The 14923-nt window shown below is 35.4% G+C and overlaps 1 protein-coding gene across 9 annotated transcripts in view; it reads left to right on the top strand.

Annotated features, from left to right (window-relative positions):
* CAPS2 (calcyphosine 2) overlaps positions 1 to 14923 on the top strand; it is a 30629-nt gene that overhangs the window by 5531 nt on the left and 10175 nt on the right. For 6 of the 9 annotated variants that reach the window (XM_087765311.1, XM_087765312.1, XM_087765310.1 and 3 more), the window contains 8 exons: positions 446 to 487; positions 2702 to 2875; positions 5337 to 5456; positions 9483 to 9550; positions 11940 to 12059; positions 13185 to 13259; positions 14162 to 14257; positions 14365 to 14458. In XM_087765311.1, the coding sequence (XP_087621437.1) occupies positions 446 to 487; positions 2702 to 2875; positions 5337 to 5456; positions 9483 to 9550; positions 11940 to 12059; positions 13185 to 13259; positions 14162 to 14257; positions 14365 to 14458 (789 nt within the window). Of the gene's footprint in view, positions 1 to 445; positions 488 to 1742; positions 1873 to 2701; positions 2876 to 5336; positions 5457 to 9482; positions 9551 to 11939; positions 12060 to 13184; positions 13260 to 14161; positions 14258 to 14364; positions 14459 to 14923 lie in introns of those variants that run through there. The other 3 variants (XM_009463239.2, XM_087765317.1, XM_087765316.1) reach the window with 3 other exon arrangements.

Below are 14923 nucleotides of genomic sequence, written 5' to 3'. Positions count from 1 at the left end.
AAGGAGACTTTTGGAGTTACATGCAGACATTTCATAGGGTTTTTCTCAAGTCTCTTGTCTTCAAAACAGAACTGTGATGTTAACTTCAGAATTACATTCAATTTGTTGGGCCACTTCTATTGTAAAATTTCCTGATCATATATCAGCATTTTTTTCCCCTGGATGACTAAGAAGCTTAATCACCACTAATCTTAGGTGCTTTATAAGGAAATTCAGTAGTCCAGATGCTAACATTCTGGTTTGTAGTACAGTACAGCACTGTTCAGGACCAATATCCACTATAACAAGTTTAAGAATTAATTTGATTACTCAGTTATTACAGTTGTTCCCTGAACACAGGAAAAATTTTCCTTTGAACTCTTATATCTGAATTAAATTTGAAAAAATGAATGTGACAAATTTTTATTTGACCATTAGTACATATTTAATTTCTCTTTTCCTTTAGTTTAAACAGGTGTCTAGAAAATCTCGTCAGAAGAAAATAGAGGTAAAGTAGCTGAAAAAATATACACTGACAAAATAACGTTAGCAATTCAGTAGCAGAGTACTATAGTATATGGTCTGAAAATGTAGTCTGTTGTAACTTCTTTTGTGTGACAGCAGCTAGCTTATTGGAGAGACTATTTTTAATCTGCTGTCATTTCATCAGTATTTGGAGTGTTTCAAATGTGATAATTAAAGGGAAAATGCTGAAGTACTGCAAACAGTAGTCTTCTGTTTGTAGTCCCTATATATTCGAGAGATTAGATATCTAGAGCTTTAAACTAATTCAAGAATGCTACCTACACGATTATTTTCTGTCATAATTGTGCACCATACATAATCATGGTAAAAATCTTACTAGTAGTAGTACGTTTTTATATTTGGTTAGGGTGCAGGAAATATCCTAACTTATTAATATGTTCTCTCTTTTTGGAAGAACTGGAAAATATACTGTTTAAAAATCCATTATTTCAAAAGTATTTAACTTATGTAAACCTAAGAAATACTCTAATGAGTATGTTTAAAACAGAAGTATAGCTAGAGGGAAAACCAATTATTAATTAATTTGTACATGACTCGTGCCCCTTGAAATGAGTAATATAGCAACTTGTATGGCAGGACTCCAAACTGGCTGGAGCTCAAGGTTGAATCTGTCAAGATCATAATTCTGTATGTTTCCCTATATAACCAAATAGTTTCTCAACTTGGAAAAAAAAATTGCATTTAAATAAAAACTGAAATGGCTAAGTGTTTTGTGGTTTGTTTTTTTTTTTTAAATAATGGATTAAGAATATACTACTTCTCAGAAAATCTATGTGCCCAACATAGGTATTTATGCATGTCTTAAGATGTAACTGTAAACGTGTAACTACATATAGGTTATTTTCCTCTGTACTGTATTGTAATTGTGCAGTGCAAACATACTTGAGTTGCCATACTCTTTAGGTCTGGATGCTCATCATTACACTGCTTGCTTTACCTTTTTTTTTTTTTTTAACATAAAGTTCATACATATAATTCTGTCTAGCTGCAGGAAGGCTAACAGAAGGTAGGTATGGCTTTGCCTGTTTCTCAGGGTCCTTCTCCCTTTCTTCTCTGCGTTTCTTTATCTCTTGTTGCTTCCTTTCTGCTTTCATTATGTCTTAAATACTGACATGCTGAATGTGCAGGAATGTGTCTCCTGTTCACTTACCCTCTTTTGCTCTCTCTCTCTCTTTTTGCCTGACTTCTCCCCTCTCCTTCTTTTTTGTGGAGAAGATTTTCAAGCAGCTCTAAAATATTTTAATGTATTCCTCTGAGCGGCCTTTATTTCTGCATTTCTTGCTTCTGGGGCCCTGACTGAGCATTCCTTTAGCAAGATATATTCCAGCTTCTTCAATAACAGACTGTGTAAGTAAATCTTCCCCAAATAGGTCACTTTTGGAAGAATAATTTAAATATAGTCAGGAATTAACCAGTGAAGAGATGTGGATCCTCTTTTGAAAGAAAAAGCTTCCCTTTCAAGAACATAAATCTTCTGGGTTTTTGAGAAATGGATTTCTAGAACAGGACTGTTACAGTGGTGTTGCAAGATGAGATGTGTCACGTAGAGATGCTAGATAATGCCGTCTTAGTTTTGTTAGTGTTGAAGAAATATCACTTAAATACTGAAGGTGTTAGTTACTCGGGGAGAGAAAGAAGAATGGAGTCTTGGCCTTCTGTCAGTCTGCTGTTTCTACTGATCTAGCCTCCATTGTGTGGAGCACTGAAATGGACGTAAAGTTAGGAAGGTACTTAGCTGGCTTCACAAGCTTTTCAGCTGATGTTGTTCTAGGAAAGAAAGTCCCAGTACTAATAGTCTTCTGCCATGCAAGAATATTAGAACTTCTGATTGTAAAAATCCATCAGCCCATTTTCAGCCATCCAGAATAAAATGTCAGAATTCCCATTTTAGTGATCTGTAACATTATCTTATAGGACAGAACCACTGAATCTTGGTGTCTCTCTTTAAAAATGATGTAAAACTATTTGGCTGTTTACTTTTTAGATTAAAAAAAGGCAGAATATGAAGAACTCAATGAAAATTAAGCCTGGACATGTAGTCATATTTGCATTTTTTCTTAATGTGAAGCACAGCGTCAAGAAGTTTCAGAAGTTATACTGGATGGGAATTATAATAATGCTGTTCTCATTCAATAGATCAACCAGAGGCTTTTATATTGATTACTCTTTGCTTTAGCATTCTGTTTTGGAGCAGAAGACAATACCAGAAAATCTGCCATCCCCAACAGACAGATATAGACTGAAGTATCGCCAGTATGAAGCAGACATGAAGGAAGAATATAAGCAGTATTCTCAGAGGATGGCAGAAAAGAAAAAAGACCACCTCCAGTGTCCAGAAGCTTCAATAAAGGTAGCTGGCAAAGAAGTAATTGCATTTTTAAACAGCAAATGTATGCTGGTATTTCATTACAGTGTTTGGAGAGGTTCGCATGTGTGTGTAATTAATTTCTTCCATGTTTTTGTCGTAAAGAAATAAAAACAAGTGTAATTTCAGCATCTAATGTTGAGTAGGCAATAAAACATAGGAAGCTTGTTTCAGTTGTTCCAGAGCAAAAAACTGAGGTGATCTGATAATCTAAGTATACTTGTATTCTCTGGAAAGCAATGTAACGTTTGCCCTCATAGTGCACCTCTAGCCTGAGCATGAAGATTAGTGTGATTGATAAGGAAGAGTTTGCAGCCTAAGAAGATGAGAGACAGCGGGAAGATCTTGGTAAAATGTTATTTACAAATATAGAAATGCATTCAAGCTTTATTATTTTTTAAATATAGAAGTATATTAATTATTATTTTGTTCAATTATGACTGTATATAGGACTTAAAAAAGGAGAAGTGAAAGATGTAATCTGTACTTTAGAGAACTATTAACACTGGAAATGGAAGGGAATATGGGATTAAAATAATGAAAGATGTTTTCTGTAGTTTTTGCTTTGACGTTGTATAAGATCCAGTACAGTTGGACTGCAAAGTTGGACTGCAAGCTGTATTAATTCCGCCAGGTTTCTTCTGTGTTTTTAAATTAAAACTAAGATGCAAACAAGGGAAGATCAGTGGAGAGAAACTGGAAAAAAAGGGGTGAAAAAACCCAACTTTCCTATTGTTCTGGAAGAGATGGTGGAAAAGGGTGGTTGCACAGAGCAAGATACGTCACTGTAGGTGTAAGGAAAGAGGAAACAAAAGTAATCTGCAGCTGTGAGGACTGGTCAAATGCTAGACTGTGCTGAGGGTAGATGACCATTTAAGAATCTTAATGAAAAGTTAAGTATGCAGATGTTGAGGGAACATATTGTGCTCATTGCTTTTCAGAGAAAAGGTTTGCGATGAATAACAATGAGTTTACTGATTTTACTTGCTTAATGTTCAGTAGAATGAAAAGGGAAAGTCTTACATAAGACAAGTTATGTTTCACATATTGTTATTATTTTAGACATATTGTTGTTTAAAGGGGCTTTCTCCTCTTATACTCACACTTCTAGTGTTCAGATAAAATTTGGAGGACTTGCAAGTACCTATAAGTAAACATTCTGTGAGTAAAAGAGTTGAGTGAAAAAAACAATTCTGTTATTTTGTTAGGTTTAGTTTTATATTTGGTGGCAGTTAAGATCGTAAGTTCTGGGGATTTGATGTAGTATTACTTGGCTTTATTTGGTGTTTTTGTTTGTTGTTGTTTGTTGTTGTTTTTTTTTTTTAATGATTCCACTCTTATGTACCAGTCTGACACCATCATGTCATCTGTTTTCCAAGAAGTAACTCCTTTATATGCTGTACTGCAAGCTCATCAAAAGGGTACTTACAGGAGCAGCCAAGTTAATCTGAAACTGAAGAAATAGGTGGCAAGTGTATACTGGAAGAGAAAAAGCAGGACTAGCTTATTCTGGTGATTCTGGGTTCCAGAAAGATACTTGCTAAGCACTAGAAGCTATGTGTGTCAGTTCTTATGACAGATTTTAATACAGAGTCTAGCAGAACAATTTTCTGTGTTAGATATTATCACTACCTGATTAAATTAATAAGTCAAAACTTCTTTAGGTTTCAAGATACTTATTTGTTTTATCTGATTAGTGGAACTTGTAGTAACTTTTCTTCTCTGAAAACAAGCTCCTCCTAGAGGAGCATAGCTAACAAAACCTACTCTTTTGATTTCTTTCCTATGTTCCCTCGTTCCTGACTTCTGTAAACAGAGTCTCCTTTGTCAGTTTTCTTTATATCCTCCATGTAGGAGATATTTCTGTAGTACCCTCGGACTGATTTACAAGTCTTTTAGACCCAGTTCAGCAGTATGCTTTGGCTTTTCTCTGTCTAGACTGTATTTAACTTCTTTGGTCAAAAAGCAGCATCTCTGCAACAGTGAACTTTGAGCTATGTGCATAATGGCAAATCTGCCGCTTTCTTTTGGCTGTTCTTGAGCAGAACAGGGAAAGAATGAGGTCTTGTCTTCTTCAGAGAGGTACTAACAGTCTGCCTTATCTGACTTGCTGCTGATATTTCACAAAGCTTGTGGGAACACATTATTTTTGAGATTTTTTTTTTTTATTATTTCAATATCGTTGAAATCTGGTAAGTATTCAAAAGCTATAAGGAAAGGCTAAAGAGCAAGATTTGTAAGTTAAGTTTCTGTAGAAAGCTAGGCTTAAAAAAATTTATTACTTTTTCTAATTAGCATGAAGTGGAAGACGTAGACACTAAAAATAAATAAAGAAAAATACTTTAAAATAAATTGTTGAGGAAAATGTGCTGTGTGGGGTTTTGTTTGTTTGTTTTTCTTACAATTAATTAAATTTGATTTATGAAAATAATGTATTTTTGTATAGGGTACACAGCTTGAAGATGGACATAATGATCTTACAGCTCTTGATGAGAAAGCTCTCCTGCAACAATGCTACACAAGCAAGCCCTATAATATGCAGCACAGTATGAGGAAATCAGAAGCTGTAAGTATTTTGGCTGATATTATGCTGTTAACTGTCTAGACTCGTAGAATGGCTTCCCAGATATTCAACAGAAGTTAAGCCTTTGATGATTTGGTCCTAGTATGTAATTGCACCCTTGGGGGTCATGGGAGTTCAAACATTTGTTTCAAGGAGAGCTGACCTGAGCAATGCAGTGAGCAGTTTAATATTATCGGCAGTGCTTGTATTTTATGTAGTAATGTATATAAATGAGAATGCAAATTATGAATGATAAGCACAAATATATACATACAACTAAAATTAACTGAGTGACTTGTGTGAACCTGAGTTCAGTGTTATATTTCCTCTGGTCAGTAGCTTGTACTTGAGCCTGTATTCCATTATCCATGGATTCCATGATTCCCTCAACTCTTAGTCTGACTTGTTTCTAGAGTAAACAGGCTGTTTTCCCTCATTAACTCCTGGAACGGAGTATGTGATGAGAACAGGCTTTGTAAGCTGTGTGGGCTCTGCTGCGGGTATTAGATCAGGTCAGCCACAGCTTTGGCTGAGTCTTCAAGCTCCAAGGATGGAGCTTCTACAGCATCTCTAGGCAATGTCTTCCTGTGATATGCTACTCTCCTTGTGAAAAAGTTCTTCCTGTTATCCATACCAAGCCTCCCAAGGCTCAGTTTGTAACCTTGGCCTCCTGTTACACAGTTGGCCACTGTCAAAAGAAGTTTGGTTCTGTCTTCTTTGTAACTTCCCTTTGGTTGTAGGATGTTTACAGAATGCTTCATAGATGCTGCTTCTGCAAACTAAACAAACCCAAGGTCCCTTAGCCTCTCCTTTCAGTTGCTTTGGCTCTGATCCTGTTAGGTCCTTTCCAGATTCCTCTCATCCCTATTGATCTTGGGAAGGAGGGAGCCCTGAAAACTGAAAACAAGCATGGCCTCACTAGCATGCGTAGAGAGGAATTAAAACTTTTCTTATACAGACATACCCAATATGTTTCTTTAGTTTCTTACATAGACATAATTTTTACTCTTTTTAGAACTGAACAATAGGAGTCTTGCCCATCTAAGGATAAGCCTTGAATTTAGGATTAGTTACAATGATGAAAAACCTTGAGATTTGATATTGCATGATTCAGTATTTGCATATGCAGAGTGATGGCTTTCAGAACTGGTTTTTGAAGGTATTGTTGAACAGAGTTAGCATTCTAACTTTCTCATGCAATACTAAGCCATGAGAAATTTTATGAGATTGTAAGAGTAAATAATAATTTTAATTTATTTTGTTTGCTCATCACTATGCACTGAATTTTGCATCATTGCGAACATTTGCTTGATTTCTAGTCTCGTCAAAGTGAATGTGGATGTTGCACTGAGGTCACTATTCATTTTCATGATAAAAAAATCTTTTCAGAAAGTACTTTTGTGAACAACTTGAAGGACTTCGTGTTTGTTATTTTTAGAATAAATTTAAAAATCTATACTATAGAGTGAAGATAATGGAAAAAAGTTTTGAAGAATGATTAGAGTAACTACTTAATGCTGAATCAAATAAGCTGAAAACACTGAGAAAGGGAGCAGTGCAGGACCACAAAACAACTGGTACACTGCAGCTGGTATGCTTTAAAAGGACGCCAGCAGACATCTGAGCAAGGTGGCACGGGGACCTTTAGAAGCACTTTTGTTATTGATTAGCACTCATGGTTGCACAGACTGGCTGCCTCTTTCTAGGAGTATCTCTTAGGTTCTCTCAGGTTCAAGCTTCTGATAGTGATAGGAATAATGGAAAAAAATTGGAAGTAGTAACTGCATGTATATTAACTCCATTGGGTATACGTTGCCTTAATTGTAAGCACTGGATTTTAAGGAGTTTAAAAAATTTGCTTAAGAATACACAATGTTAAAATTTCCTCTTACTGTAATCATTACCAGAAACTCTAATGTTAAAGTAGAATTTCTCTTAATTTTTCTGTAGTTTGGGATGAAAGTTCCCTTATTCAAGACAGATTATAGTACACGTGTGATTGCCAATAGATGCTATATATAATAAAATAAGGTTTTTTTGGAGGAAGGTTGGTTTTCTTTGAAATTCAAGGTGTAAGGTTTCTTTTTTTTAAAATCAGGTTGTTTTCAGCATGCTAGCTGATTTGGCTCTATAAGATGGGGTCCATGGAATATGTTGTGTTTTAACAAACACTGCTGTGTATTATCACTGTGTCCTCCTTTACATAATGCTTTTTACTACATCTGTTGCGACAGTTAATGGGGAAAGATTAAGTAACTTGGAATAAAGCACCTGTAGTTCTGATAGGTGCAAAAATGAAGTATGAAAGCAAACTAAAAAGCCCCCTACCTCCTATAATTCAGAAATCTTTTAAGGCTTAAAATCAGTTCAGCATAAACACCAGCTGGTTTGATGTTACATTGTTTATTTGGTTTTTTTTAGTTTTTTTGGTTTGAATCACAGAATGCTTTGGGATGGAAGGGCCCTTTAAAGGCCATCTGGTCCATCCCCCCTGCAATTAGCAGGGACATCTTCAACTAGATCAGGTTGCTCAGAGCCCCATCCAGCCTGTCCTTCAATGTTTCCAAGGATGGGGCATCTACCACCTCTCTGGGCAACCCGTTCCAGTGTTTCACCACCCTCATTGTAAAACATTTTTTCCTTAAATCTAGTCTGAATCTACCCTCTTTTAGTTTAAAACCATTACCCCTTATCCTATTGCTATTGGCCCTACAAAAAATCTGTCCCCACCTTTCTTATAAGCCCCCTTGAAGTACTGAAAGGCTGCAATAAGGTCTCCCCGCAGCCTTCTCTTCTCCAGGCTGAACAACCCCAGCTCTTTCAGGCCTTCCTCATAGGAGAGGTGTTCCATCCTTCTGATCATTTTTGTGGCCCTCCTCTGGACCCTCTCCAACAGGTCCATGCCCTTCCTGTGCTGAGGACCCCAGAGCTGGTGGGGGTTTTTGTTTGTTTGTTTGTTTGTTTGTTTTGCTAGTGCCAATCAGTATTTACTTGAAGGTTGTGAATTATACCCATAAAATCTCTGTGGAATTAAGGATTATCCCTTCCAGTTACCTGGTGTCTGGGGACCACCTTTTGGTTCTTCTTCAGCCATGGAAAGGCTTGATCTATCTAGAATATGGTTTGCACACCAGAATTCTGTGGAAAAAATAACCAATAAGAAAAATATCTTAATTCTTCAGTTTCAGAATACCTACAGAATTGTCAAAAAGGTTGCATAAACCCTCTCAGTAACAATAATCTCTGTTTTCTCATATATAAAAATAAGTTTTTGGGAAAAAAGGTGAATTTAAGTGCAGTGAAAAAGTTCGTTTTATCTTCCAGATTTCTGAAGAGAGATGCTGGGGCCTGGTTGTTGCCGGTGGCCTCCATGCTGTCCTGGGGCATCCTCTTGTGCTTTGGTTTCTCTTTCTGTGAAACAAATGATGATCAGCGCCTGAGCACTTTACAATGAATGGCACAAGTTTATGGTTCAGTGTTACTCTAATAAAAATAATAATAAGATCATGTTAAATCCCCTTTGGCCTTAGGATGATCTTTCCTGAAAGGTTTTTCAGATTGGCGTGTCTCAGCAGAAAATTGTGGCATGCAGCAAATAAAAATTGTGTGGTGAGACTAAGTCTTAAAATAATTTTTTTTGACTAAATATTGCTGGAGGTAAAGTTTCATTCTCTGAATTGGAATCTGTCTCAACCATGAAACCTGGAATAGTGTGAGTTTCCTCAAGCTCTACTGTACTTATAGAATTTATTGGAAACAATACAGAGATAGAGATGCTGTCTGTCAACAGAAATACTAGAATTCTCATATTTATTGACAACTAATACGCATAGACAATTTGAGTGTGTAGCAGAGAATATTATTTGTCTCTGATATGCAAATAAAACTATTCAAAAAGATGGAATAAAAAAGATTAATTCTGACATTGGTAAGATTGTGACCTCTGAATGCTATCTTAAAGGGTAATTTATTATTTGAAGTGTCTGGTGTTATATATTTCATTTTCTCTCAGTCAGTTTTTCATTGCAGGAGGATGTTGCTGCTGAGAGGAGAAAACAGGCTGTAGTAGAACAAGTGATGGTGGATCAATTATCTAGGTAAGTGAATTTATAATGTAAAATGTCAGTTTTCCCTACAGAAGAATTTAGATCTGTGAGTGTGTGGCTTTTCTTGCCTAGGAGGTGTTTTGATCATCTCATTCTAAGTCTTATGTAGTGTTATTTGCAAAAATTCTTTAAATGAGAAGTCTTTTTAATTCAAATTAAAAGATCAGTTTAAAGTGCTATGGGTAAGGTAATTTTTTTCTGAGAATAATTTTTAGTTTTATACTTGAACCTAATTTAAGAGCTTTACAATAGCATTAGTTCTCAGAAATAACCCTCTTGCACCTCAGCAAAATATATGGGTGCCCGCTGTGACAAATTACACTTCCTTAGTATTTATTTTCTGTTCTAAGAATCTTAGTTTTATTAATATTCCTTTATTAATATTGACACAACATCCCTCTGAAGTAAAGGAGTATTATACCAATGTTGGACAGGTAGGAAAAAAAGGCACAATGACGAATCAAGTTGATCAAGGTTGTACAGGAAGGCTCTCCTAACTTCATTGCTATCCCTTTAGCTCTGAGAAAGCCTTGCTTCTATGTAGAAAGATCCCTTTATATGTTCAGAGGAAAAAAAAGTAACTTACAGGTAAAGATGAGTATAGTAAAAACACCTTTCCTTATTATTATTCCCATAAATTTGTTCTCATTTTTAAGCATACTTTAATAATTCAGGGCTTTATCCAAGTTGACTGGTTATGACAATATAGGATGCTGCAAGCTAGTTCAATATAGTTTCATGTTACCTTACGCTTGCTAAAAATTATCTGTGGGTAGCTCTACAGTATGTTGCATTCTGTGCTTACTTTACAGTCTCTATAGTCATCTGTACTGATATTATAGCCCATCAGATCTTAAGACTTTGAGATTGAAATGCTGTGCTTCACCATTTTATTTTTTCTTGGTTTCCCTTACAGCTGCAGTTTAAATCACCTATATTGTTTAAAAGTGCATTAATGCTTTGCACTATTTAAAAGCTGAGTTATCAAGAAAGTTACATGAAGGAAACAAGACTGTACTGAAACACAATGTTAAATTCCAAGTGTCATTGTAGCAGGATTAAAAATACGGAAGTGTTCAGTGCAGAAATCCTCAGTTTTCAATGAAATGGTTGTCCCATGTCATATCTCGACAAAGATGTAGGTAAAGCACATGATTACAGAGATAATCTTAAAAATGCGCTGATTGTGCTGAAGTATTTCAATCCTACTGATGTTGGATTAAACATACAGGTTTGTGCATCTCAGGTCATAGATGTTCACTCTGTGCTTAACTTCCTTCAGTTGCTTTGCCTTATTTTTTCCATGTATTCCTTCTCCTGCTCTGAACCCTTCTGTTGACAGTGTCAAAACAATATTCAGTAATGCTGCAGCTGCATTAGGATGAACTTTTAATTTAAAAAATCTCTCTGTTTATGTTCCAAATATAACTGTGCCAGTACTGCCAAACAAATTGGTATCAGAGAGCAGGATGTTAATCGGGGAAGATTAGTTCAAAACTGTTGCATGAAAAAAAATCTATTAAAGGAAACACAAAGGTGTTTTGATTCCCGCCCCCCCCCCCCCCCCCAAGTAGAGCCAATCTTGCAGTTAAACCAGTGTAACTGATGTGTGCAAAGATGGATCTGCATAGATCAGAGAGCAAGTTTATAAAACTATATTAGCCCTGCAAAATTATTTTTTCCTTCTGATTATGAACCATTTCAATAACATAAAAAGAATCTAGTATATTTTTAAAGGGTCTCTTCTTTTGTTTACTTGTTAAACTGATACAGAGAATATCAAAGTGTTCAGAAACCAGTTCATCTATTTCTTGTCTGCTTGATGGGACTTTGAGATCCTGTGGGCTGTGTAGTCAGTGCTTTGGGAGAGGAAGTGCCAATGTTTTTGTTGGATGATGTCACTGACCAGTGCTAGTAACTGCTGTCACTGATTTTGGAGGGAGCCCTGGATAAAGAATATCACTGATGGAATATTTACAGAAATAGTGGAAATGAGGAAAAAAACCCCTTTGTAATCCTAAGATTTATTTTATATATACATATATAAAATATATGTGTGTGTATTTATAGACACATATATACATATATACATACAAATATAAAATATACTTTAAATAAAACATATATAAGTGTAAAGTTACTACATAGTAATGCACTGCCAGAATACTATTGCATATATTCGATTTTGAGTAATCCACTTCAGAATTTTTAAAAACAAACAAAAAAATAAGCCCACAAATTTATGCAAGCTTAATGGGTAACTACAAGATTTTATTGCTATGTTATTCTTGGGTGTTTTCTTTCCTGAGTAAGAATATGTAAAATCTGAAATTCAAACTTACTAACAGTCACAGGGCTTCTCACTGCTTTTTCTGGTCAGAGCTGTTATAAGTGACCCAGAGCAATCCACATGTGCGGATGTTTACAAGGATGCTCATGGACCTCTGGGGCTTGGGACAGCACCAATGCGTTTTAGAAAAAGAACATTGCATGAAACGAAGTAAGTTTTCTCTAGCGGTCATATTTTTTTAGAAATACATTTTCTGCTGTATTTTTTATTATTTTGGGATCTGCAATGTTTGTTTGCCTTTCCAGATGTTTTATTTCTGGCTTGGATCCACCAGCTTCATGTGAAGCCATTTTTGTAGCCTCCCCATGCTTACAATTGCCTAGTGGGACCTTTTTATGTGGATTCTCTGTGTATAATGATTCATAGAATTTATAAAACCTGGGAGAACATTCTTAAGCTTATATTGATACTGTTCATCACAGGGTTTTGCCAGCCTTTTCTGAGCTGTTGAATGCTTGCAATCTTGTCATATCCTTTTAGAGATTCCTATCCTGTGGTGTATAAAATTGCATAAATATGCATCTGTAAATGCTAATGTAGATCTTCACAATATAATCATACTTTTCTTTCATGTTTTGATTTCTGCTGCAATAATTAACCATATTGGCATTTAAGTGTCATTCCTGGCCTGTGAGCATTGAAATAGGAACTCCAAGGGCTTAAAAAAACCTGAGAAGACATTGTGATCTGTAAAATTAAATGAATTTGCAGGTCCGAGTTTTGTCTGTTAATCTTTCTTAACATGCAGGCAAACATCTCTGCTTTTACACATTTTAACATCCTGCTTTAAAGTCTTTCTCAACAAATGTCATCTTTGTATTCTTAAAAAAAAAAAAAAGGCAACAAAAACAATCTCAATCTCTTACACCCATCACATGGACAAATCTCCATTTCTGGAACTAGTAATATGGCCAGTATAAAATATCTAGGTGGGTAAAGAAGCCCCAACCTGGGTATTTTTGCAAGAAAGAACATTGATTGGTGGATGTATGGTGAGTGGTAGAGGTTTAATTCTTGATATAAGTGTATGTAAACAAAATATCCCATTCATATCTGTGCCTTCTGTGAATGTACTGTCATATTACATAATTACAGAACACCTTCCACATTACAAGTCTGAGTTTCTTTCTAATTCAACTACAAGGGATCATCTCCTCAGCCAGTTGCCAAGGATACCATATTTCACATTTTTTGCTGTTTTGAAACAGTTGGTTTTTATGTAACATTTCTCTGTGAGCAAATAGGTACCATGAACATGCTGCATTATTTTCACAGAATAAGGACCAAATCAGGATTAACTGAAAACATGCTCTCTAACAAGCTACGCTTTGATAGTAGGATTATATCGAGGTAATCACAAATTTTGTGAAGTTTTTCAATTCTATGAATTTATGAATGATGACCTTTACCTTCTTGAAATAATTAATTGCACTGAACCTTTCTGTTCCCTATGTTTAGAAAAAAAGTATGTGCTGTGTGGATATATATATATTTACATGTATAATACAAATTTTGCCATGGCTGATGGATAGTGGCTTTACAGTCCCATTGTACAGTGTTAAGATGCATAAGTAACATTACATTACCATCATACCTGTAGTTCTGTGCAGGACAGTTAGCACAGGGGCTGTGTAAAATAGTGCTCTTAGCTGTTGCACCTCAGTTGATTAAAATTTATTTTAGACTTGCCTTAGTATGCGGCAACCACTGTTGAAAGGATGGCTTTGTGTCTTGTTTGTAGCTCCTTGCGTATTAAACTTGCAGTTTTAGGGCATCTTTGAAACTCTTCTGAATTGAGTAGCAGTGACATAAACGTATTCTTCAGCTCTGAAAGTGATGCTTTTCTGAAGCAGTGAGCTGTATAATTGTGAGACATAGCTGAGGATTCAGCCACATAGCTTCATATACCACAGCTCCACATAGCATAATGAATGCAGTAGTCCTGGTGTAAGTAATCCTTTAGTTAATGAATGAAAATTACATTGGTATACTAAAACATGAAGCCTTGAAAGGTGTTTTTAACGTTGTGGAGAATTGAATATTGCATTAAAATATGTGTCCAAATCCAGAAGTTGAATTCCATGGTGGTTTAGAGAAAATAGTCAAATACCTATTTCAAAGAAAAAGATTGTACAATATGCAACATTAAAAATAAAATGCATATTCCAAAATAGAAATGTTGTTTATGTTTGGGTTGAACTGGATTTATAAGGATGCAAAAACATGAAGGTGCTTTTCAATTTTCCTTCTAGAAATGGTCGTGATGCTTGTCGAGAGTTGATTGGATTTTTTTTTGCATGTGACAGATCCCTTACTGTGTATGAATTTCGACAGTTTGGAAAAAATAGGTAGGATAAATTACTTTTTAAAAAGGTTTTAGAAAATATCTTCTGCTGTATCTAAGAAACTTAAATAAATTTAATTGTTTTAATATCAGTTTTTAATTATTTCACAGAACAAATGCCTTGCCTTTCATTCAGAAGGGAGTTTATCAACATCAACGTGGACAAAAGAAGGGAAAAGCTTATGACCTTAGTGACTTCTATATTGTAAGTATTCTTCTGTTGAACGTATGTCAATTTTGTTGGTGATTTGGAAGTAATATTTAGATATTCGAGCTGAAAATTGTGATCTAGCTTTCAGGGAAGACCAAAAGTCTTTCCCTTCAGTAACGTTTTCGAATTAAGGATTTTCAGTAGTCTGGATTATTTTGCTGTCCCACATTTTAGATTCCATTTTTGTCTTCAGATTAAGCTGTAGTTTGTAGTTTTCCCACTAGAGGGCACAAGACTGCAGACAGTGTGGATCTTTTTGTAGGCAAAATGAACAACTCGGGAAGGAGAGTGCTGAAGATGAAGTATACCAAAGTACTTATTAATAGTCTTTTCATGGTCTGCTGGCATTTTTGACACGACACAATGATTAAATATTTTTTTTAAACATGAGGAAATTGCAGGTTAATTGGTTTTAACCTAAAGTTTGAAAGTGTTTACTACCAACTGTTTAGAGAGAGC

The sequence above is a fragment of the Nipponia nippon genome, unplaced genomic scaffold (genome assembly GCF_047370975.1).
Source record: "Nipponia nippon isolate SJK-2023a ecotype South Korea unplaced genomic scaffold, ASM4737097v1 scaffold_3, whole genome shotgun sequence".
NCBI lineage: Eukaryota > Metazoa > Chordata > Aves > Pelecaniformes > Threskiornithidae > Nipponia > Nipponia nippon.
Note: the sequence above shows the minus strand (reverse complement) of the source record. Positions and strands in the feature narration are given on the sequence as shown.